Consider the following 21,751-nt stretch of genomic DNA (forward strand, 5'->3'; position numbering starts at 1 on the left):
ACCTCAGATTAGGGACGGAGGGAGGTAAGAAAATTTGGTTTGCCATATTCAGAGAGTTAAAGCAACAGGTTTACCGTTCCTGGCAAAAGAGCATCTTTACTAGCTGTGGGAAGGTGCTGGCTGCAAACCTGGGTCCCGGGGTGAGGGCTTTGCCCAAGCTGTTACAGGACTGGTGCTGAAAAGCGGTTCTGCAAAATGGCTCCTGTGGGAACAGGGCAGACGAGGGCTGTGCGTGTGAAGGGCTCGGTTCCCTCCAGTGTCTGACAGAGAATTCAGCAGACGCCTTTCCAGAGCCTGGGTCAAATCCTGCTTTCAATTACCTGGCATAAATCTGGAGCAGCTTCACTGAAGTCAGTGGGTTACCCCAGATGTGCATCACCGTAACTCAGAGCGGGTTCAAGCTCCACATCCTCTGCAGATTCCTGTTACCAATTGACCTGTAAATTTACAGTGCAGACCAAGAGGGGTTAGCAGCAGGGCGCAAAGTATTAGCTTTCTTGGCAGAAATGGTAACTTCATAAGTCTGAGCAGGGGAAGTGTGGCTGCTTCCTACTTTGTTTGCAAGAAGAGAAACAAAAGTGAACAGGGTATGTTGGAGGAAGGAGAGCAATGCAGGTTAGTGCTAGCTCACCGGCAATCCCTGACGTTGCTGGTAACTGAACCTCTGCTTTAAAAAACACCTGCACAGTATACAGTGTGAAAAAACATCTTCATTTAATGCTATGGAAAAAAATTGGACTTCATCTGTGCATTCACATTGTTCTCATAGTCAAGGATGCTGACTCTGTATCCTGATACTTAAAAGCAGTGTTTGCAAAGGAACCTCTAGGCTGTGAAAATCCCAGCCGTAAATCTCATGCATACCAGGTGTCCGTCTAAGAGGCAGCTGTGCCTATGCACAAGTACTGCTCTGGGTACCTGCAGCTGCCTGGGCTTGCCAGTCAGGCAGTGAGGTGGCTTCAGCGTTGCATCCACCACTAAATGAAGGTGCAGCGTTGCCCTCAGGTTTGGGCACACCAAGGGGCAGAGGACTTAAGCAGAGGCAGAGCTGAGGCTGTCCCAGGGCAAAGCCCCCAGGCAGGAGGAAGATGCCATGCTTGTAGCGTTTGGGTCTGCACAGCTTGCAAGAGGCACTTGGACTCTGCCTCTCCTCGCTTGACTGGCGTGGCAGCAGCTCCCAAAAGAGGAGAGGAGTTTTTTTATAGGGAAAGTCACTCTCATTGCCCTGCAGCTTTCTGCTGCAACTGTCGCAGTATCTGGGCATCCCTGATGTCCAAGCTGGTGTTTGTGGCAGCCTGCAGCTCCTCGCAGCTGCTTGTCCTGCTGTTCAGTACGTTCTCGAGCAGGTTATTGGGTGGTGCTCATGGTGGACTCCAGTGTTGCAGCGGACCCAGCCTGCGGCATGCTTAAAGCTTGTTTAAACAAAGGAGCTCGGCCCATTGCGTCAGGGAGAGGCTGAGCAATGAGCCTTGGCGGTCCCATTCGTCACCGGTCGGAGCCAAGAAGCTGAGGACATGACTGGTTATGGGGGCTGACCTTTCCTCCTGCCCCCAAGGTGGTCTCTGCGTGTCAGGGCTAAGGCCCATTAGCAAGACAGCCGTGAAAGGAGGTTGCAGTGTTGCTCCCTGTGCCTTCCTGGCTCCATCAACAAACAGGGGCCTTCAGCCTCCGAGGGCTATAAATCAGCGCCCTTCACTAGTGCTAAAGCTTAGATAACTGCATTTGTTCAGCCTGATTTCCAGCAGCACGGGGCCCAGAGCGCACCAGCGAGAGCTGTGCGGGTGCAGCAGCTTCCATGCATCCTTGGGAGCCAGCAGAGCTGGGCACGTCACCCCTAACCCAGCCTCTGCCTGCAGAACCTCAACGTCTCCTTCCAAGGCTGCGGGATGGACTCCCTGAGCGTCAGGGCCATGGACACAGACACACTCAGCCAAGTGAAGGAGAAGATTCTGGAGGCCTTCTGCAAGAATGTCCCCTACTCCCAGTGGCCAAGGGTGGAAGACGTCGACCTCGGTAAGGACCGGATGCATTGGACCAGCCAGTCCTTAAAACCAGATGAAGCACCTGATGTTGCACGGTGGCTCTTGGTGTCTGTCAGAGGGCAATGGGTGAAGCAGCACTAACGAGAGGGCAGACGTCAAGGCAGCCTTTTCCTGAGGATGGTCTTCAGGAATGAGTGATGGGACCAGATCCTAGTGGGCAGGAGGGAGCCACGTAACTGGAAAGCAGCTTTAGGAAAGCCCAGTTTGAGCAGAGGGGTGCTTGGACTTGCACCCTTTAAAGCCTATAGTCTTAACCCCAGAACAGGCACCCTCTAAAACAGCCCTGAGCTTGCACATGCCTTGTTAATACACATCTCTCCATAAGCAGCTATAATTGAGCCCATGGACTCCTGTCCTGCCATTAGATTCAGATCTGTCATTTATCTACCCAGTGGCCAACTTCTTATCCCAAAATTTAAGAAGGCTCCAAGCCCAATGCTGGCAAGAGAAACCCATGCTGTCTGTGGTGCCTCCATGCCACGCAGCGGGCTGTGGAGACGCACCCTGGCTGGCAGCAGTCACAAGGCATGACATTCAATGCAGTCAGTGCCAGAGGGAGTCTCCATAGAAGAACGCCCTGGGCTGGAGCAGTGACGGGGCCTCTCTGAGCTGGCGCACATGGCGTGTCCCCAGTCACAGCTCTGCCCTGCGGGGAGCTGCCACCAACCTTCGGTGGCCACATGCAGTCCATGCGGCATCTCCCCTGCTTGGTGCTCCACAAGGCAGGTCCCACACAGCCCTCAGGCGAGAGAGGAGAGGGGAAGGGGGAGATGTCCTCCCTGTCTCTCCGAGCGGAGCCTTTGTCACTTCGCCCAGCTCCATCCAGGTTTGCTCTAGTCTGGAAATCCCCACTCCAGGAGCTAACCCTGGAGGCCATTGCTACACATCTGGTCTGGTTTCACAGAGCCCTGGAGGCCGTGGCAGCGGGGCTGTGCAGCCCCCGAGCACTGCGTGGCTGGTCCCCGGAGCCCCAGGCCCTGCTGCACGTGCCTCCTTCGGGCTGGTGTCTCACTTCTCCCTTCTCTGTGTTCAGAGTGGTTCGCCACCAGCACCGACAGCTACATCCTCCGGGACCTTGATGACACCTCGGTGGTGGAGGACGGCAGGAAGAAACTCAACACATTAGCACATTACAAGGTAAACCTGCCAGCGCTGCAGGAAAGCTTTGCTTCCTCGGAGCCTGCCCGGCCTCAGAGGCAAGCTGCGGTTCCCCCTCCAAAAACAGGATCATCAGGAACAAGCAGGGAGGTTGCCATAGCTCCATGAGAGCTTCCGGGGAATAGACATCTGCCCTGGCGAGAAGCTTGTTAATATTGCAACACACTGAAACTAATTAAACACTCTTCATGCAAAACAAGTTATTACTGACAACAGAAGGAGGAGGGAAAAAAGCTCCTATTCCCAACGGCCACCAGCTTGGCTGATTAGTATCACCCTGCTCTTGATCCATGCTCCTGCTGAAAATCCCTGGCACAGTTGTCGCTGCCTGCCCTGAGAGCAGGGGCTAGGGATGCCATCGAGGAGCGGAGGCCAAAAATGTGGGGAAATGTGGTGAATCAAATTGTTTTCTTGACCGTTTTTCCTTTTAAAATTAAATGAAACCAGAAATTCTTATATGATTTCCATACTCCCTGGTATGCCTGAGAGCATAATCCTCACTGGTCTGTAACAGTGCATGGAAAATCAAAAACGGAGCTGAATACTTATTAATATTATTATTTGGGTAACAGCCATGCTGCGGAGCCCCACTGCTGGCACGGTGCCCCGCTGCGCTGAGAGCCGGAGCCACAGCACAGAGAGGCAGTACCAACCCCGCGGGTCCAGGCTGCGGCTGGGCTCCTTCCCTTCTGGGGAAGGGCAAAACAGCATCTGCACAGCCTAACACTTTCCTCTTTGAATTACCTGGTGTCAACATCCAAAAATATATCTATCTTGGATGCATATATTTGCTTGTTTTTCATCGGATTTGAGAACCTCACTATCTTGTATTTGCATTTAAAAAACCCTTTCCATGTAGGGCAGTGCTGTTACTGCCAGTTTCCAAGCCGGGGAGCAGGGGCCGGGCAGGCGCAGAGGACGCTTGTGGCAGAGCAGCGACTGCACCAGCGTCCCCCAGCTCCCGGGATCTCCCCGGGGCCGTCCCCAGCTCCGTGGGACGCACCATTAAGGCCCCTGTCATTGACGTCTGCTCTTCCCTTCCTCCACAGATCCCCGAAGGGGCATCACTGGCCATGAGTTTGTCGGACAAGAAGGACACCACGCTGAGCAGAGGTAATGTCTCACTTCTCTTCCTCTGTTGCTGGTGACCGGGCAGAAACACTTGTGTTTTTAGAGGGGTGTCTCTAGCCAGGGATGCTGAGAGCGGGCTGCCAGCCCCCTTGCCTGGACATTGGGCTGTGGTGTTAGCCCGTGCAGGGCTGGCTCTGGTGTTACCAGCACTCATAGAGTACCCTTTCGTAGTGGCTCACTGGGCAGAGCTGAGCATTGGTTGGGCCACCTTTGTGCCAGGGCAGACACCGAGCGTGGTCTGGGACTGCCACCACCAAGTGAGCTGGCCAGCTGGCAGCCCCGGACGTGCTCAGGAAGCCCTCCGGGTCCTGCAGGGTCTCCACTGCTCTCCTGCAAACCCCCTTTGCCCATGTTGTGGCGTACGTTTGGGGCAGAGATAGCCGTGGAGCTGCAGGAGATGTACCTCCCTCCTTTCCACGGGGTTCAGCCTTGCTACAGCTGAGCGATGTGCCTGTGCTCCCCGCGGGGAATGCAGGTCTGAGTCCTGCCATGCAGGCAGTGGTAATGCAACTGTCCCAGGTGGGACCGATGGCGAGACAGACAGGTGGAGTGGAGACACTTAGAGCTTTAATGACGGCCGTGCGTGGTGGCATTGCCTGAACTGCAGCCAGCACCCAGCGGGGAAGAGGGGTACGGGGAGCTGGGAGCAGGGCTTCTGCAGGGCGCGGGCAGAGCAGGCACACTGGCCCACAGGCGGCCGAGATTGTAACGGCCTCGGCACAAGGACACCCATGTCAGCGCTGCTGAATAGCCCTGTCCGTCACTGCCCATCCCTGCACGGCTGCTGCTGGGCTGTGCGCTGCCCCTTCCCCTTCGCAGCAAATGCCCCCCACCAGGCGTGGGCAGGGGAGCTCCCGCCGGGCTGCGGGGACGGGCAGCAGGTCGAAGCTGCAGTGGCCACTGGAGGGGTCACAGATCCCCGAGAGTCTGGGAGTCATCCTGGAGAGTGGGCAGTTTCCACACCCCTTCTAACTTTAAGGCTTGTCTATGTCACTTGTGAAAGTGGGGTTTTGCGCCCACTTTTCCTTCTGTAGGAGAAATGAAGAAGGTCTGGGAAGTACATATTTCTGATATACACATTGCGGGAGATGCAAGTATCATGCTTGTGGTTTTGCTTTAAAAATGTGTTATCCAGTATCCTCCTCTCTCTCCACTTGCTGGGGTGCTGCGTGCTTTCCCAGGCCTTAAGATAGAGGTGTTTGCACCTTTCATCTCACATCCTCATCAGGGGCTTGCATTCAATCTGTGCTAACAGTGAAAAAAAGGAAGGATCTGAAACCACTTGATTGGAAAAGCCCTTTCCCTCCCAGTTACACATGTTCAGTTTCTTGCCAGCATATTTCTAGGTTTCAGGCCGTGCAGAGAGTCAAAACAGACCAAGGGAGACAAAAATTCACATTGAACAAGGAGTTTCAAACCCCGTCTCCAGGCCGCCTGCACCGAGCCTGTCTCTGCAGCAGGAGTCCTTTCGCCTGCTGGAGCAAGGAGCTGCTCGGGGCTCAGCTGCCCCGATGACAATGCTGGGAGATGGCGCGGGGCGCGCAGGGCTGCGGGGCATTGCGGGGCACAGCGGGGCATTACAGGGCATCACAAAGTGTCACGATGCAGAAGTGCCCCTGTGCTGATCCTGCTCTTGTGCCCTCTTGGGTCCCTCTTAAAAGACCCCTTGGGAGACCTCAAGTCCTCCTTAAAGTACTTCCCGAGGTACTTGCCACATGCCCCAGAAGGCAATAAACAACCCCAAAACAAAGAAAAACACTGAGGTCACTTGGGGTGGGAACACCAGCTCCATGTTGGGGTTCTTGGGGAAAGCGAAATGCCTCCTGATGTGGAGGGCGTCTGTGGAGGTGGGTTTTGGTTTGGGTCCCCCAACTGAGCCACTGTGTCTCTCTCTCTCTTCTTCACAGTGAAGGATTTGGACACTGAGAAGTACTTCCACTTGGTAAGTATCCCTCCTGGCTGCGGAGGCTGGTGGCTGCGTGGCCAGGGACCGCTTTCCTCTCCTGCCCTCCCCGGGGAGCGCTGCTGGGGAGCAGAGCCATCGCTCCAGGACACCCGCTCTGCAGCGCGGCACCGGCACACCAGGGGACAGGTCGCAGCGGTGGCTCTGCTCCCCCAGACCCCTCCTGCTGCCGTGACAGCAAGGACGCTGGCGGAGTGTGGGTGGGCAGCATGGCCCAGCCCAGGGGGCCCAGCGGGGTGCTGGAGGAAGGGCTCCTTGCAGCAGTGGAGGGGTGCCCATCTAATCTCCTGCGTATTTCAACATATTTCACCTTGATGATGGCTGCCTGCTAGCAGACAACAGAAGCTGTTGCTTTTGTCCCTGCAAACAGGTGCCGAACAGGCCATTTTGTCTCCGGCAGCAGCCGGTCCCTGCCTCGGTGGGGCAGGCAGGTCCTGGGCTGTGGTGAACCCTCAGCCAGGCAGGGGGGCCAGGTTGTCCTCTGCTGCCAGGCTGGCTGTCGGGGAGACGTCCCCCCCAGAACACAGCAGCCTGGAAAGCACTGGGACCAAAGAGGTGACCAGTCAGGCTGTGTGCATGCAGCGATCCTTCGTCTCTCCTGCACTTAAGTCTATGGGTCCTGTTTTTTCAGTGTGTGTGATGAAAGAAGAGAAAATCTTCTCAGCCTTGCTGATATTAACTTAATTCATCTCTGTGGGCTGGAACGTCAGATGTGATGAACAAGCTGGATCAGGGCTCATTAGTTTTTTTCAGAGGGGCTCAAAGAGGCGCAGAAAGGTTATCTGTAGACAAGCTTTAGTACTAGGGGACATCATAAAAAATTACCAGGATGGCAAAGTAATTGTTGTGCCTGATCTAGCTGTCAGCAGCCACAGAGAGTTCAGGAACGCAGTCAGAGCGGTAGCATCCCGCACAGCCTTGGTCAAGTCACCTACCGGGAGCTCCTGGCTCACTGCCTGCTTCCCAGGGCTGGGGAGATTTATTAGTTCCTGCTTGTGCGCCACGCTGGAAGTATGAAGTGCTAAATGTTGCTAAAAGCTGTTATGAAAAAAAAGTGTTATGGACATCAACAATATTTTATAGCCTGATTTATTTTTTTTTCTGCTAAAATTTCCATGCTCAGAGTACAAACACATAATGCATGCATGTACGTGCACACACACACACATACTCGCAGAGCAAGGCGGGAGAAGGGACGGGAAACCAAATGTGCACATATGAAACAATGCCAAGATGGACTTAAATGGCTTGCTAGGTCATTACAGAGCAGTAATTAACTGACCTGACCAGTGGATTATTTTTGTTTTTAAAAAGGCCAGGGTAGGAATATTGGCTGATCGTTCTTGCACTTTTTCCAAATCTAAGAAAAGCTGGTTTCTGTGGAAGCCTTGTGCATTGCTTCTGGGAGCCTAAACTGCAGCCACACAGGAGTACTGCACAGAGACCAGGAAGGCGAGCAGACTAACATGCAAAGTGAGATTGATTGTTTCATTTTCTTTGTCTAGCTTGAGAGAGGCAATAAAGAGCACAAGAGAAACAAATGTCAGAAAAACTGAGTATTATTAATCACTTTTTTAAAGCCTTATAAGGGTGTATTTATAACACAGTAACTGCTTTTTAATTGAATTTTATATGCAGTTGAAATTCTATACTTAAAGGAAAATTCAGTGTGACACTTCCAGAGAGGAGCGCTCTGAACATGTGTTTTATATCGGACCAGGTTCTCCCAACCGATGAATCAGTTGAACATAAGAAGTCCCACAGACAGAGCCATAGGAAGAAAGTCCTACCAGAGATCTACTTGACCAGGCTGCTCTCCACAAAGGTAGGAGATGGGACGCCCTCGTTCGCAGCAGGTGGGATTGTTGTTTGTGGTCTGTAGCAAGAAGCCTGCTCTAGGGACGAGTGCTGCGGGGCTGGTTGCTCTTGAGACACGGTGGGACTGTTCTGTCCTGGATGGCTGGAGCGTGTTTAGCAAGGCTGCTGGGCACCACTGGCTCCTTGGGTTCCCTCCAGCTTTCCAGCTCGCCCTCTGAGCAGCAGTGCTGCTGCGTGACGCCCCACACGATCTCCCCGGGCTGGTCTGGGGTCTGTGCACATGAAGGGGATGCTGACTGCCTCAGGGCTCCTGATGCACAGTTTAGATCTGAACCCGTCTCCCCAGTGAGAGATCCTGCTGGCAAAGGAGATGGAGGTGCTCAGCTCTGGGAGCAGGGGGAATGTCTGTGCGATCTTAATTCAGATTTGAACTTCCCCACTCTCTGCGAGTGCTCAGCTCCAGCAGTTGGGCTCCCAGCCCATCTTTAATCCCAGCATGATGCCTCACTGGAGCAGAGATCACAAGAATGGCCAGCAGTTTCTAGTCTTCTTTGTGTTTACTGTGCAGAACAATCACAGATGTGAGATCCTAGCAGTAAGAAAGAAAATCTCGATGCCAAAAGAAATTAAACCCAAATGCAAGCTAATTATACCGCTATGCACAAACAAACCTTTCCCTCCCTGCTTCAGCATCCCCTTTCTCTTCTGATTTATCCGACTGGCAGCAAAGGATTTCCCCTTGTGCGCAGCCGTCGCAGCCCCTCATGCTGTTTTCCTGGGCTCGGGTGCTGCTGCTTTCCCCAGTCACCGTCGTGTGCGCTTGTCCCGCAGGGCACGCTGCAGAAGTTCCTGGACGACTTGTTCAAAGCCATTCTCAGTATCCGAGATGATAAACCACCTGTGGCTGTGAAGTATTTCTTTGACTTCCTAGAGGAGCAAGCAGAGAAAAGAGGGATCACAGACCCTGACACTATGCACATCTGGAAGACCAACAGGTTTGGAAGAGGAAATCTCTTCTTTCTTTCCTTCCTTCCATCTCTCAGGAGCAGCAGCTGCAAAGCCTTGGTGTCCTGGACTAATCATGAGGTTGCTAAAAGTAGAAGAGGGACTTGGAAAACAGGAGGGGTGGTGGAGGGGGCAGTGGAGGATGAGGCCAAACACAGGCTTGAAGAGCTTTGAACAAACACAGAGCTCAGGAGAACGGCAAGCTGGAAGAGGAGGCATAGGCAGATAAAGGGCAGAACAAACTGGCACGCTAATACAAATAATTAAAGGAGAAATAGAAGAGGGATGGGACAACTGGAGACAGCAATGGTGTTAGCTCCAAGCACTGGAGATCTGAGACAGAGTCCAAAATCATGTCAGGTCTTAAAACATCATGGAGATTTTAAAAACAGCATATTTGGCTCCTTTTCATTTGCTTTCTGGCTTTTCAGCCCTTGGGGGCCCTTTTCTCGACTTATCTCTGTAACCAAGCTGAGGCTCCAGGGTATTCACAGGACTCCAGGAGCTGGTGCTGTGACAGTAGCGTGCTGGCAGGCACTGCAGCACAGGGGACCAGCCGGGAGCAGTGCTGAGGGATGTGATGAGCAGCAGGAACGAGGTGGAGTGAAGGGGGGAAATAGAGCAGGGGAGAAACCAGGAGATTTAACCGGGGAGAGCAGGGAGCTTGGAGGGAGCATTGAGGAGAGGCTCAGTGCTTCTGAGGCTGCAGGGACAGTAACTGTTTCCAGCCCAATGTGTGAAAATTAAAAACAAATTTGGCTAGGATAGCAGGCATGCAGATACAACCACTGAGCTACAGATTTGCCTACCCTTCATTACCTTTAATTGCCAGTAGAGCAAAGACTTATAGCGGCTTTCACTCAGCTGCTCAGGAGGGATGGTAGGAAGGGCGAGCGATATACTGAAACTGTGGTGTGGCCAAATGAGCAGTGAAATAACTGGAGGAGAAAATGATGAGAGAGCAGAAAAAAAGACTCATGAAATGCATTTCACGGGGCCAGGCTTACCATCAGAACCAGATGATGGTTACTGTTGGGGAAGAAGGAAAAGGAGCTGACACCATTGCTACAAAAATCAGTGGGGAAGCCTGATTCGACAGCCCCATGCAGGCAAACCTGCCCATGGCTCTCCTGGACCACAGCTGGCTCAGGGAGCTGCTGAAGGAGCAAGGGTATGCGCTTGCCTAGACAAGGCTGTACATGAAGTCTCCTGTCCGTGCCGCATGCTTCAGCCTGAAGAAACGTCTCTTCAGGGCGAAGACGTGTGCCTGCCCCTCTAGCTAGGCAGAGGGCCGTACACTACCAGGATGCGATTAAATAGCAAAACCTGGCTCCTCATTTTTTTCTCTCTACTATTCACTTTCTATCGTCATCTTTCCTTCATTTCTTCCCCTCTCCCTCTGGAGTACAAAAATTCACCCAGTGTGTGTTCCTGGCTTGTTTCCCTTGCAGCTTACCTCTGAGGTTTTGGGTCAACATCCTGAAGAACCCCCAGTTCGTCTTCGACATTGACAAGACAGACCACATCGACGCCTGTCTCTCTGTGATAGCCCAGGCCTTCATTGACGCTTGCTCCCTGTCTGACCTGCAGCTGGGCAAGGTACCGTCCAGAGAGGACATCTCACTCCTGCTCGGGCAGTCATAGACACAGACCAGTGTGGGTGGGAAGGGACTGCCAGAGGTCACCCAGTCCAACCTCCCCAGCAGTGGGGCTGGCTGGGAGCCACTTGCTCAGGTTCATGCAGTTGAGTTTTGGCTGACTCCAAGGATGAGTTCTCTCCCTCCCTCCCCCGCCACCTTGTTCAGGCTTGAGCTTTAAATTTGCATTCCCTCTGTCACAAACAACGGTCAGGGAGTGGGAACAGACGGGCACAGGCAGGATGGACAAAGGGCAAGGCCCCAGCCCAGAAGGCTCAGAGGATGGAGGGAGACCCAGCCACTGACTTGTGTGCTCGGTGTTACCCAGTGGCTGTATGAGTTGTCCTGCGCTCGCAGGAGAGCACCCAGCTTACTCAGCTCAGCGTCTGTAACGCTTTCTGACAGGGCTGAGCTGGTGCGTGAGCAGAGGAATACTCTCTCTTGTTGGCTTGGGCAGGGGTCTAACATACCAAGGTGAGCACAGGTGGGTGTCAGCTCTGCTCTGGGCACAGGCAGACTTGGCACGGGAGCTCAGCTCCCTCAGTCAGGGCTGGTTTAGGGGACAGCATTGGCATAACAATCCCGCAGCAGCAGTTGAGGGACGATATAAACTCCCAGTGGCAGGATGGAAAATTATGTAGCTTCAGGTGAAGCTTTAAGTGGTTTCTGTCAGTGGTTTCTGCACAGCCTCTCACCTGGGAGGGCTGTGAGAAGCTCAGGAGGCAAGCTGAGCCTTCGTGACTATGGGCTGCGCTTGCCCAAGCAGCACAGACCCAGCCTGGCTCACGTGGAGGTGTGGGGACTGCCCGGAGCCATCCTGTTGACACCATCCATCAGCACCTGGGAAGCACTTGGCGGGTGCTGCCGCAGCCCTGCTGGCAAAGCAGTCGGTGCTCCCCTCCTGTGGCAGCGTCTCCGTCACACGCTGGCCACCTCTGGCATGCGGTCGGAGCCCGGCGGACTCAGCACACCCACCTAGGAAGCTACGCCTGCTCCGAGCAAACGCGAGGCTGCACGGGCCATGCCTCCTCTCCCGCCATTGGGCTCCCACGCACCATCCTGCGGGGCTGGCAGGCAGCGAGACGTCCAGCACGCCTGTTTTCTGTTCTCCCGCTGGCTTGGCTGAGTGCGGTGTTGACATTTGAAACTTCCCGACATAAATAAGTTTTATTAAGAAATGCTGTAACTCATCCCCCGCCGCCCCCCCACCCCAGGGGCTGGCAGCAGCACAGTGTGTGACGTAGAGGGGACCCTACAGAGAGAGGGGTGGGGGGCGGGCGCTGCTCAGTGCATCCCCCAGACTGAGAGCAACAGGAAGCCTTCACTGGGAGAGGTTAATACTGGAGGAAGATCTAATGAGCGCTTGATTTTTTGTTTGTTTGGGTTTTGGACTTCTTTTTGCATGTGTTACAAAACATCTACAATTTGTCCTTGTCAAGCTGTGGATGAGGGGAAGAGGGGTCAGCTGGAGTCAGACAGCAGATGGAAACATTTTTCAGGAATACAATAGCATAAGTGAAGGAATTGTTGAGTAATGTGGGAAGAATAAATCCTCAGCATAAAAATCAGCTTGCATATACATGCAGTATATCGCTGAACATTTTCCAGGTTGGATTCTTCCCCTGGTTTCAGCATTTTGCTCTTGATACTGCAAATGTGAGAGCAGACTCAGACTCCATACATCTACAGTGCGCAAGCAGTTAATAAACCAGTACCCATCTCTTCATAACACAGACAAATCAGACACAAATTAAAAAATAACTTTAAAAAAGAGGCAGCATGGGTTTCTTTTGTGTTTCCAAGAGAAAAAAAAATGTTGTGAGCAGGCTCTGTAACTTGGCTATATTCCTATAATGCCTTGTCATTGGGTTTGAAAATAAACTGCTGTGGGATCTGGTGCCACAGCTTGGTGCCCATTTCCCATTTCCCCTGCAGCATTAGCCACGCTACATATTGCAGCAGCAGATTGCAGTTACCCCGGGCTTCCTTATTTACTGCCCGATACAGCTGAAGATGCTGCCTCCATGGCTAGAGCCCTGCCGTGCTTGTCTCCTCTGAAGATCCTCCCTCCCCTCTCCACCTGTTAGAGCATCAGGCAGCAGTCCCTCACTCCAGCGTCGGGGCGGCAGGACACGTCGGTTTTACTCCCCTCTGTGTCCCCGAGCCTGGGGCTGGTTCCCTTCGGGATGCAACGCTAGGCCAGTCAGCCAAGTTCATTCCCAGGGTAATGATATCAGCGGGGCAGGATTGCCTTGAGGTTAAAATCATTCATGCTTGTGTTTGCAAGGAGTGCAGGCGGGGTTATGCCTTCACTGGTACAACCCGATTGTGTGGCTGGGAGGTTAAGACTGCTTTGTCCAAGCTGACATTAATCAAGAGAACTCAGTATTTTCTGTTAATTACTTTATATGCACTCAATATAGGCCGGGCAGGCTGGGTTAGCCAATGCAAAATAAATCAAAGCTACATGAAAAATCCAAGAGCAACATTTCAACTGACAAAGTTCAGCTTGTAAGACAGCTTTGTTCTTCAGTTTAAATCAAGCTGGCTGCTCAAGAGACATGAGTAAATGCATGCGGAAACCCTTCCCTTGTTACCAATTTCCACACGCAGAGCCACAGAGCACAAGTGTTTTATCTAGCACAGTTGTGCTACACTCATCTGCAGAGCATCACCTGGCAGCAAGCCACCTCGCCTGACCCTGTGCATGCTTTTTAGCCTGCCCTTGCTGCAAATAATTAAAACACATTCACATAGACCACCTTCACTGGCATTGTAGCTAACAAACGCTTAGCTCATGCTAGGAAGAAGGGCAGAGGGATGGTGCTGTGGCTCCGCAGGCGGGTGGTACCTGTCGGCAGCACCTTGATGTGTTTGAGCAAGTGCCTCTGTCATTAGCTGGTTTGTGCCTCCGTGCCGTCCCACCACACTCCCATCTGTGTAAAGCCAGGACCAAAGACATAGCTGCTTCCTGAACCCAGCTGTAGCTGAAGTCGCTGTCTGATGGCTAGCGCTTTGGTCAGACAAACAGGATAAAAAGTTTTCAGCCAGGAACAATACAGTGTCTGATTTCGGTATCTTGCCCTAGGACTCTCCGACCAATAAACTACTGTACGCCAAGGAGATCCCCGAGTATAGGAAGATAGTGCAGCGATACTACAAGCAAATCCACGACATGCCCCCGCTCAGCGAGCAGGAAATGAACGCCCACCTCGCGGAGGAGTCACGGGTAAGGCACATGGGGCTGCAGCGGGTGGGGGGGCTCGGCTGGCGCGTGCCCCTGTGCCGGGGATGGAGTCGGGTCTGCAGGCTCGGTGCCCTGCCAGAACAAGGAGCACCAAGCCTGCTCTGCTCTGGCTGACAGCAGGAGTCTGGGAGCGTCAGGGAACGCAGATAGGCTGCAATCAGCTACTGCTTAGATGCTGGAAGGAGCAAACAAGAAAGGATATTTTGCCTCAAACTTCCACGCACAAACTTCATCTGACCTAATTCCAAGCATCTTCAATTACTGCCGGAGCTGCAGTAAACACCCACGAGTTAGCTTGAACCTAACTAGCTTTGGCACCACTGGGAGTTGAAAGCAAAATTCAGTGCCAAAGAGCCAGGAAGTTTGGAAAAGGATCCGCGCAGTCCCGCAGCCCCCCGGCCAGCTGGCCCCTGGGCACCAACTGCCAGGGCCGGCCCCGAGTCCCAGGCAGCCTGCTGGCAGCTGGCCCTGGCAGCTGGCCCGGGTGCGGGATGCCGGCCCTGGTACCAGCTACAGGAGCTGGCAGCCACACTCCGGATCCGAGTCCTGCCAGCGATGCGCCACAGCTTCCTCAAAATCAAACCATCTCCTCACGGCATTTTAACTTCAGCCACCGAGCGGGTTTTTTCCATCAGCGTTCCTTGGCCCAGCTCTTGTGCTGCCCCATCCTTTGAAATGGCTTTGAGCATGGGGGGGTAAACAGTGCTATCGAGCGTGGGCATTTCAGGCTGGCTTTGAAAAGACTGAGACCGTTTCTGATGTAAGCAAATGCACCTTCCTTAAAGGACTAAGTCAAAAGTCTGGCTGCATCAATGCAACAGTGACAAAAATACCCAGGCAAAACCTTCTTTTAATCTAGTTAATGCCTGCTGATTGGGCTTGAACTTGCTTGCTGCATCATGTTAATATTCCTCCCCTCTTTGTTCTGTCTTTTATAAAGAAATACCGGAACGAATTCAACACCAACGTCGCCATGGCTGAGATATACAAATACGCCAAGAGATACCGCTCCCAGGTAAGCGGGTTCAGCTGCACTCAGGCCCCAGCATACCTGTGAAGGGAATAACAAGCAGTATGTTGTAACCAAACAGACACCTGCATCCAGTCCCACAGAAAAGGGATTATCGTTTTTTGCATAATCCCACACACATATGTAATAGATGCACACACAGATGCACCTGCTCTCCTGTCCCTTGGCTGACGACTTCTTGGAAGAGAAGGCCAGCTATTTCTTGCTGATTTTAATAGCATTTGGCTGGGCTGGACTGAAGCAGGGCTGCCCAATGTGTAGACCCACAGATGCTTTCAGGAGGGCAGAGCACACTGATACAGTCCACACACAAAATAACTTGCCACCCGCCACCCCTGGCTGAGGCACCGGCCCTGGCTGGCTCCCGACCCCCTGCACCCCCACGCTGCGGGCTAGCTCTGTGCCAGAGCTTTATTATTACAACGGCTTTTGGTTGCATCCCCCTCCTCTCCCACCCCCAGCCCAGGGACTCAGCTGTGCCCTGGAGCAGCCGGAGGGTGCTGGGGTGTGTGAGCACAGGGGCTGTGGGGCAGGGTGGGCTCTCCCCGTCAGAGGTCCAGCTGGGATTTGGGCTCAACAGGGCTGGCGGGGGGAGCTGGGCTGGCAGGTGGGCACGCCTGCCCGTGCTGCCTCAGCCACCCACCTGCCTGCGTCTCCTGCAGATCGTGGCCGCCCTGGATGCCAATCCCACGACAAAGCGCACCCAACTCCAGCATAAGTTTGAGCAAGTGATTGCGCTCATGGAGGATAACATCTACGAGTGCTGCAGCGAAGCCTAGGCTGACTGCAGCCCTGAAGTGACCTTCTCTGCAGCGCAGTGCCGTAGGGAACCTGCCTTCAGCCGCAGATACACCGTGGATCCACTGTGGATCGCCTCCACCAGGGTGGGCCTGGCCCACGGCTGAAGGGCTCCTTCACCTAACAAGAAGCCACGAGACACCTTTCCGAGCAGCTCAAAAACCCTCTGGTCTGCACTGTGGCACCCATAATTTATTTGCTGCCATCCAGAAATGGAGATGTGACACTTGTGGCAAGCTCAGTTCACCACTTCCCTCTGATCAGCGCCCAAGCTGTCAGTGGCTCCCTGCATCCCTGTTTGTGGTTCCTCAGGACGAGAGACGGGGCTGCAGGAGCTGTAACAATAGACACAAAGCAGAAGGGTAGCCTCAGGGAGTAACGAGCGGAGACGGCAAAGGCCATCAGAGCAATGCCTGAGCTCCCTTCCACACCATCCCTCTGACATCTTTGTTTTTCCAACACCAGGGACTCTATCAACTGTTCACTATCTGCTGCATTCTGTGTATTTTTGTGCCTTTTAATTTTTGTACTGTATGTGTAAACATAACCACTCCTCCATCTGAGACTTGGGCAACACAGGGAACTCGGGGCTGAGACAAAGCAGTTGCTTCCCAAGTAGTTAAGGCATGGTGAAAGCACTTTATCCCCTAGCAGAGACAGCTGTTTCGGAGCCAGAGGGAGCATGTTATGTGTTCGTGTGGGAAGGGCTGCTCCCCCTTCCCCAGGTTCCCAGATCTACGTGCAGAGTGAGCTGGAGTTGCAGTGGGTAGGCAAATACCCCTAACGACCCACCCTTCGGCCAGCTGCTCACAGGCACGGCTTCTGCCTGGAAGCAGACACCAGATGTAGTGATGAGGGGAAGGACTTCTGCCTCGCACTCCGGTCTCCCTGCCATGCTGGCTGCACGTACACCTTTGGCACTGTCCCAGCTCAGCCCCGATAACACCGCGCATGCCAACAGGGGTTAGCTCCTGCTGACAGCCCTCTGACAGAGCGGGTTTGAGCCACGTGCAGGGCAAAACACCAGGTAGCATCTTCCTTCTCTCTGCCCCACGTGCTCCAGCATCTCCCCGCGATCATCACCGAAAACAAGGTCAGTGCTAGAGGTGTCTTCCTAAAGCAGCTTGTTCTGCTTGCTTCGGACCCAGCCCACAATGGTTGTCGCCTGAGAGCAACCAAGAGAGTGCAGTTTTGCTGCGTATCCAGTCTTTTTTTTGGCCCATAAAGGCAAAGGGACTGGACCCCATCCCCCTGGCAGCACAATGCTCTCACTCACGCAGGTCAGCGGAGCAGCTCCAGCACCCCAAGCTGCAAACAAAGGCAGAACATGTCCTGCACCTCCTTACACTGGGGTCAGTGAGCAGGGTCCTACTGCGCAGACCTAGAAAATTCACTGACATCCCACGGCATCCGAGCTGGGGCAAACCCCCCATCCCAGCTTGGTGGCCTATTCTCCTTTCTGCTGGCCACTTGGTCCTTTCTGCAGCCAGGGGAGCAGTGACCACTCCGGTCTTCCCCAGTGTCACACAGGCCCCTCTGTAGAGGCTGGACCGCAGCTAACGCCACGTGCTTGAAGCCAGCATTCACATGCAGACAAAAGCAACCTGCCCATGAAAGCTAAACCCAGCCATAGCCACCGCATTTTCAAACTGCCAAATAGGAAAAGAAAAAAAAAAAAAAAGAAAAAAGTACTACCTCACTCCAGGCAGGGTCTAAGGTGAGCCTCCATTACTCATCCAGCTGGCAAGGATGCAACCTGGTATTAGATGACTTTGGTCCACCAAAACTCCTCCTGGGTGACTCATTGCCATGGACAGGTGGCCTCCATCCCATCATTTCCAGTAATGCCACATTTGTCAGAAATTGGAACATCAGAATTGTGTATGTGTATATAGATATCTATTTTAAAACAAATGATAGACTTTATCCAGTATGTTAAAAGGGGGGGAGGGAGGGGAGGGAAAGGGGAAGAACAGAAGTTTGTTTTTTTTTTTTTTTTAAAAAGAGAACTACAGAAGTACATACACTGTGGAGGTTTCAATGTCTTTGCTGAGGATGTGGCTTCAGAATAGAAACTCTAAGAATGTAGCTGGGCTACATTTTATTTTGAAAGTGATTTCACAAATAAATCTTGAAATTTTTTTTTTTTCCTTTAGAAACTGTGAATAGCTGCCAGAGATATAGGCAGGCCCAGCACAGGGAAGGTGAGGGTGAAAAGGACCAAGGTAGCAGAGAACGTTGAGCTTGGCTAGAGGTGGGGAAAGAGCCATGGAGCGACAGCCCCATGTTGTTACAAGGAAAGGATACCGGTGAGCCGATAGTATAGTTTGCCTCCAGGTGTTGTCACTGGGCCATGTATTGGGGCCTATTGCTTTATTATTTAATTTTTTCCAAAGCAAAAAAAAAAGTAGTTGCTACAACCATTTTAAATAAACAACTTTAACGGAGCAGAAGCTTAAGGGTTTGTAGTGTTGCCTTGAACCCCCAAGCCCTTTGTAACATGTTTTTAAACTTTGGCACGTGTTGTGGGTGTAGTGCCCTTACCTGCTGTGTAGTGGAAGTGGCAGACTCTTGGAAAAGCCTATCTTTGTAATAAAACAAGGTGCTGAAAGCTGTGTAGTGAAGTTCCTGCCTGTGTGCACACAGAAGACACACAACATTGTGGAAGACGCCCATTGCCACCGGCAAGGTCAGGCTGCTGTCCCTTGCCCAAGGACAGGGTGCCTCTCCTCCCACATCCCCTCCGGCCTGCCGACCACCATGGTCACCCAGCACAGAAGCACAGGGAGGAGGGCAGCTCTCGGGTGAGCGCAGCGAGCTTTGCATGTATGAGACGTACCGTGCTTGGGGTTGGCAGCTCAGCTGACAGCCACCTTATTTCCATACAAGTCGGGTTTTTACCCCTCTGGGCTGCAGAGCCCTGGTTTCCTGCAGAGCACACTGCGGCCATGCACTGCTCCCCCAGAACAGGAGCTGGTGTGGGAAGCGGAAGATCCCTGTGAGGACACAACCACACACCTGAACCGACCACGCTTTGTGCTGCACACGCAAAGACACCAGAGCAGCGCCCGGGGCCAGGCACCCTTACCTCTGCCAGGTGCCATCAGCCCACAGGACGGTGTCTTCTCCCAGCCCCAGGGAGCCCAGCGCCTGCTCTGCCCCACAGCTGCTACCAGCCCCCGAGGCTTCTGGCTTCAGTGTCATGACACCAGCCACAGCCCATAGGTCTTAATAACCATGGCATTGCTAAATCCTCTCTCTTCCACCTCCCCCAGTAAAAGCTGCTCTTTCCAGGCACCAGAGGGATTTTCTTTTCCCACTAGAAAGTTGATTCTTAGTAAAGCTAAATCCAGCCATTAAATTATTTGGCCTCTCTCAAAGCAGAAGAGCCTTGTGTTTCACACTGGGTGCCTGGTGAGAGAGGATGCAGCTCCTGCCCGGTTCTGTTACGGGACATTTCCGTGCTAGCAACCAGTGCTTTGTGAGGTTAACCATCACCAAAGGCCAGATGAGCTCTGCTCAGTTATTACTGCAGCATCCCCCACCCTGTCCCTGGGGGGACACAAGTTTTGGCTTCATTAAAGATGGATCAACATGGCCAAGGCTGAAGTTTAAAGGGAAGTTAGTTTGCTAAGGCCAGGAGCCTTGGAGGGCATTGGCAAGGCCAGCTGAAGATTAGCAAAATCCTCTTTAGGAAGAGAGTTTTACTTCCACTTATTTTTTCCTGCCCAGGAGGACTGTAACCCTTTGCATTATCAGGCTGACCTTCAGAAGGGCTCTGTTCTGTGCAAAGCAAGAGAAATTCAGGCATTTGAAGCTACTAAATGAAAGTGTTCATATGTTGACCCACAGGAGCTAGCAAGACAGGTTTAGAGGTGGTCACTGTGCCACTGATAGATAACAAGAGCACGAGCAATGCTGCAGTCTACAGCAAACCCCCCAAACTCTTTTTTTTAAGCCCTAAAACACTTCTGTCTTCCTCTTACCATCGTTAGAGGACAGGCAGCTCCCCCCAGTGCTGGGGACCCTTGCCCATAGCATGCACCCGGACCTGCTGCCCTGGCACTCCTGTAATCCCAGCTCAGCCAGGCATTAGCACAAGGGCAGCCAGGAGGGCAGAGGGCCGGACACCTACCCCACACTGAGGCTGTGGGCACCATGGCCCCACACCGGCAGGACAGGCCAAGCCTGAGCTTTGCAGTACCCAGGGGTGCCACCATGCTGTGTCCCATGGGTCCCAGGGCCCCCTGCCTGGGCCATCACCCAGCACTGGGGCTCACTGCCAGCCTGCACACACACAGCCCCCAGAGCCAGCCCCCAGGTGTGCCACTGCGGCCAGCAGCTGGGGACACATGAGGACAGACAGGGCACCCCTCCATGAGGGCACCCAGCACCAGCTCACTGCCATGCCACGCAGGACGAGGCTGGGAGATGAGAGTGGAGGGGCAGAGACCCATGAACAGGGCAGCACTCACACCATTTCATGAGTGGAGTGAAGCAGCTTTATTAGCAGGAGGTGAACACAAAATTAAAACCTGTCCTGGGGACTAAAACCGACCCAGACCCCAAGGGCCCAGGCCCAGCTGGAAGCAGGGCTGGGCTTTCACAGGGAGCAGGGCTGCCTGGGACCCCCTACACGGCCTTCCTGCCTGCTGGGGTGGGGGCTGCCTTCCGCAGCCCAGCCTCTCCCTGGCCGGCTCCCGGGGCTGCTCGGGGCTTCCTCGCCTTGCCTTGCCCTCCCTTCGCTTTGGGGGCATCCTGCTGTTCCCCCTTGGGCACCTTCCCCTTGCTCTTTCCCACTGGGGCCTTTCGGGGCCCCTTTGCCCCAGCACCCGTTGGACTGTCGCCATCACCCCCTCCTGCACCCTCAGCAGCCAAAGCCACAGAGGGTCCTTTGCCAGGGGCCCGGGGGCGGCTGGCAGCCTGCAGGGTCTTCGCTCCATTGCTCCTGGGCTTCACTGCTGCTGGCAGCTGGGCCTGGAGAAGAGAGAGCACCTCAGGCTGCCGCCATGCCACGAGCCACCCAGCCTCACCGCTGGGCCCTACTCACGTCTGTGGGCTTCGCCCTCGGTTTCTGCTTTGCTGCTGTCGGCTTCTCCTCCACAGCACCTGTGGGAGGAGGGGCAGTGGATGAGCCCAAGCAGGGGCCTCTCCACAGGGCCGGGGCAGCCCCACAGTGGCTCACGGCACCACCAGCCCCTCACCTCGCTGCCGCACGCCCGCCACAGGGGCCCGGAGGGGCTTGGTGGTCCCTTTCCGTCCCAGCTTCGGGGCCTGTCCTCCATCAGGATCTGCCTGGTCCGGTGGCTGCTTGTGCCGCAGCTTCTCAGGGGCTAACTGGGGGCAAGAGAGGGGTGGAAGTGAGGCCAGGCAGCACCTCAGCCCCTAGCCCCGCTGCTCCAGGTCCGGCAGCCCCCTGCTCACCTTGAAGCGGCCGGTGGCCCCCACGGCAGAGGAGTTGTGGGGCCGCACCAGGTCCCCACGACTCAGACCCTTGCTCAGTGCCTGCTTCACCAGGTACTTGAGGCGGATGGGGTCCACGGTGGGGTACTTGGCCAGGATGAATCGCTTGATGGCAATGACAGAGGCACCCTTCCTCTTGTCCTGGGCCTGCAGCGCCTCGATGACCATGTGCAGGGTGGGGGGGTGTGGGGGCCACCGGCCCCGGGCCAGCAGACCCGGGAGCTGGGCTGTGCCAGCAGCTTCAGCTGCTGGGAGAGGCAAGAGGCACCTCTTAGGACCTGGGCCCAGCCCCAAGGCACTCATGCCCCTGAGGGCTGCAAAGCCCCCCAGAAGCCAAGTAGCCACAACCCTGCTCATCCCTGCAGCCTCACAGGGATTGTGGCCACCAGAGCCCCAGCCCCACAGCTCTGCCAGGACCCCACAGCGCTCAGCAAACCCCTTACCTGGCTGAGGCTCCAT

At 54.2% G+C, this 21,751-nt stretch overlaps 2 protein-coding genes across 2 annotated transcripts in view; one reads left to right on the forward strand and one right to left on the reverse strand.

Moving 5' to 3' along the window:
• Nucleotides 1–17,765, forward strand: part of PLXND1 (plexin D1) — an 86,663-nt gene extending 68,898 nt beyond the window's left edge. Inside the window, exons 27-36 of the mRNA XM_072876153.1 lie at nt 1,857–2,013; nt 3,076–3,179; nt 4,250–4,313; nt 6,239–6,273; nt 8,015–8,119; nt 8,944–9,107; nt 10,569–10,716; nt 13,843–13,983; nt 14,942–15,016; nt 15,694–17,765. Coding sequence (XP_072732254.1) covers nt 1,857–2,013; nt 3,076–3,179; nt 4,250–4,313; nt 6,239–6,273; nt 8,015–8,119; nt 8,944–9,107; nt 10,569–10,716; nt 13,843–13,983; nt 14,942–15,016; nt 15,694–15,810 — 1,110 coding nt within the window. The 3' untranslated portion in view covers nt 15,811–17,765. The remainder of the gene's footprint in view (nt 1–1,856; nt 2,014–3,075; nt 3,180–4,249; nt 4,314–6,238; nt 6,274–8,014; nt 8,120–8,943; nt 9,108–10,568; nt 10,717–13,842; nt 13,984–14,941; nt 15,017–15,693) is intronic.
• A 2,696-nt stretch (nt 17,766–20,461) lies between these two features.
• On the reverse strand, nt 20,462–21,751 carry H1-8 (H1.8 linker histone). Its single transcript, XM_072876495.1, has 5 exons — nt 21,736–21,751; nt 21,254–21,537; nt 21,034–21,166; nt 20,880–20,938; nt 20,462–20,806 (listed from the first exon to the last, which is right to left on the reverse strand). Exons 1-5 carry the CDS (start codon nt 21,749–21,751, stop codon nt 20,462–20,464), a joined length of 837 nt encoding a protein of 278 aa, XP_072732596.1.

This window comes from Ciconia boyciana, chromosome 11, assembly GCF_034638445.1.
Source record: "Ciconia boyciana chromosome 11, ASM3463844v1, whole genome shotgun sequence".
NCBI classification, from domain to species: Eukaryota; Metazoa; Chordata; class Aves; order Ciconiiformes; family Ciconiidae; genus Ciconia; species Ciconia boyciana.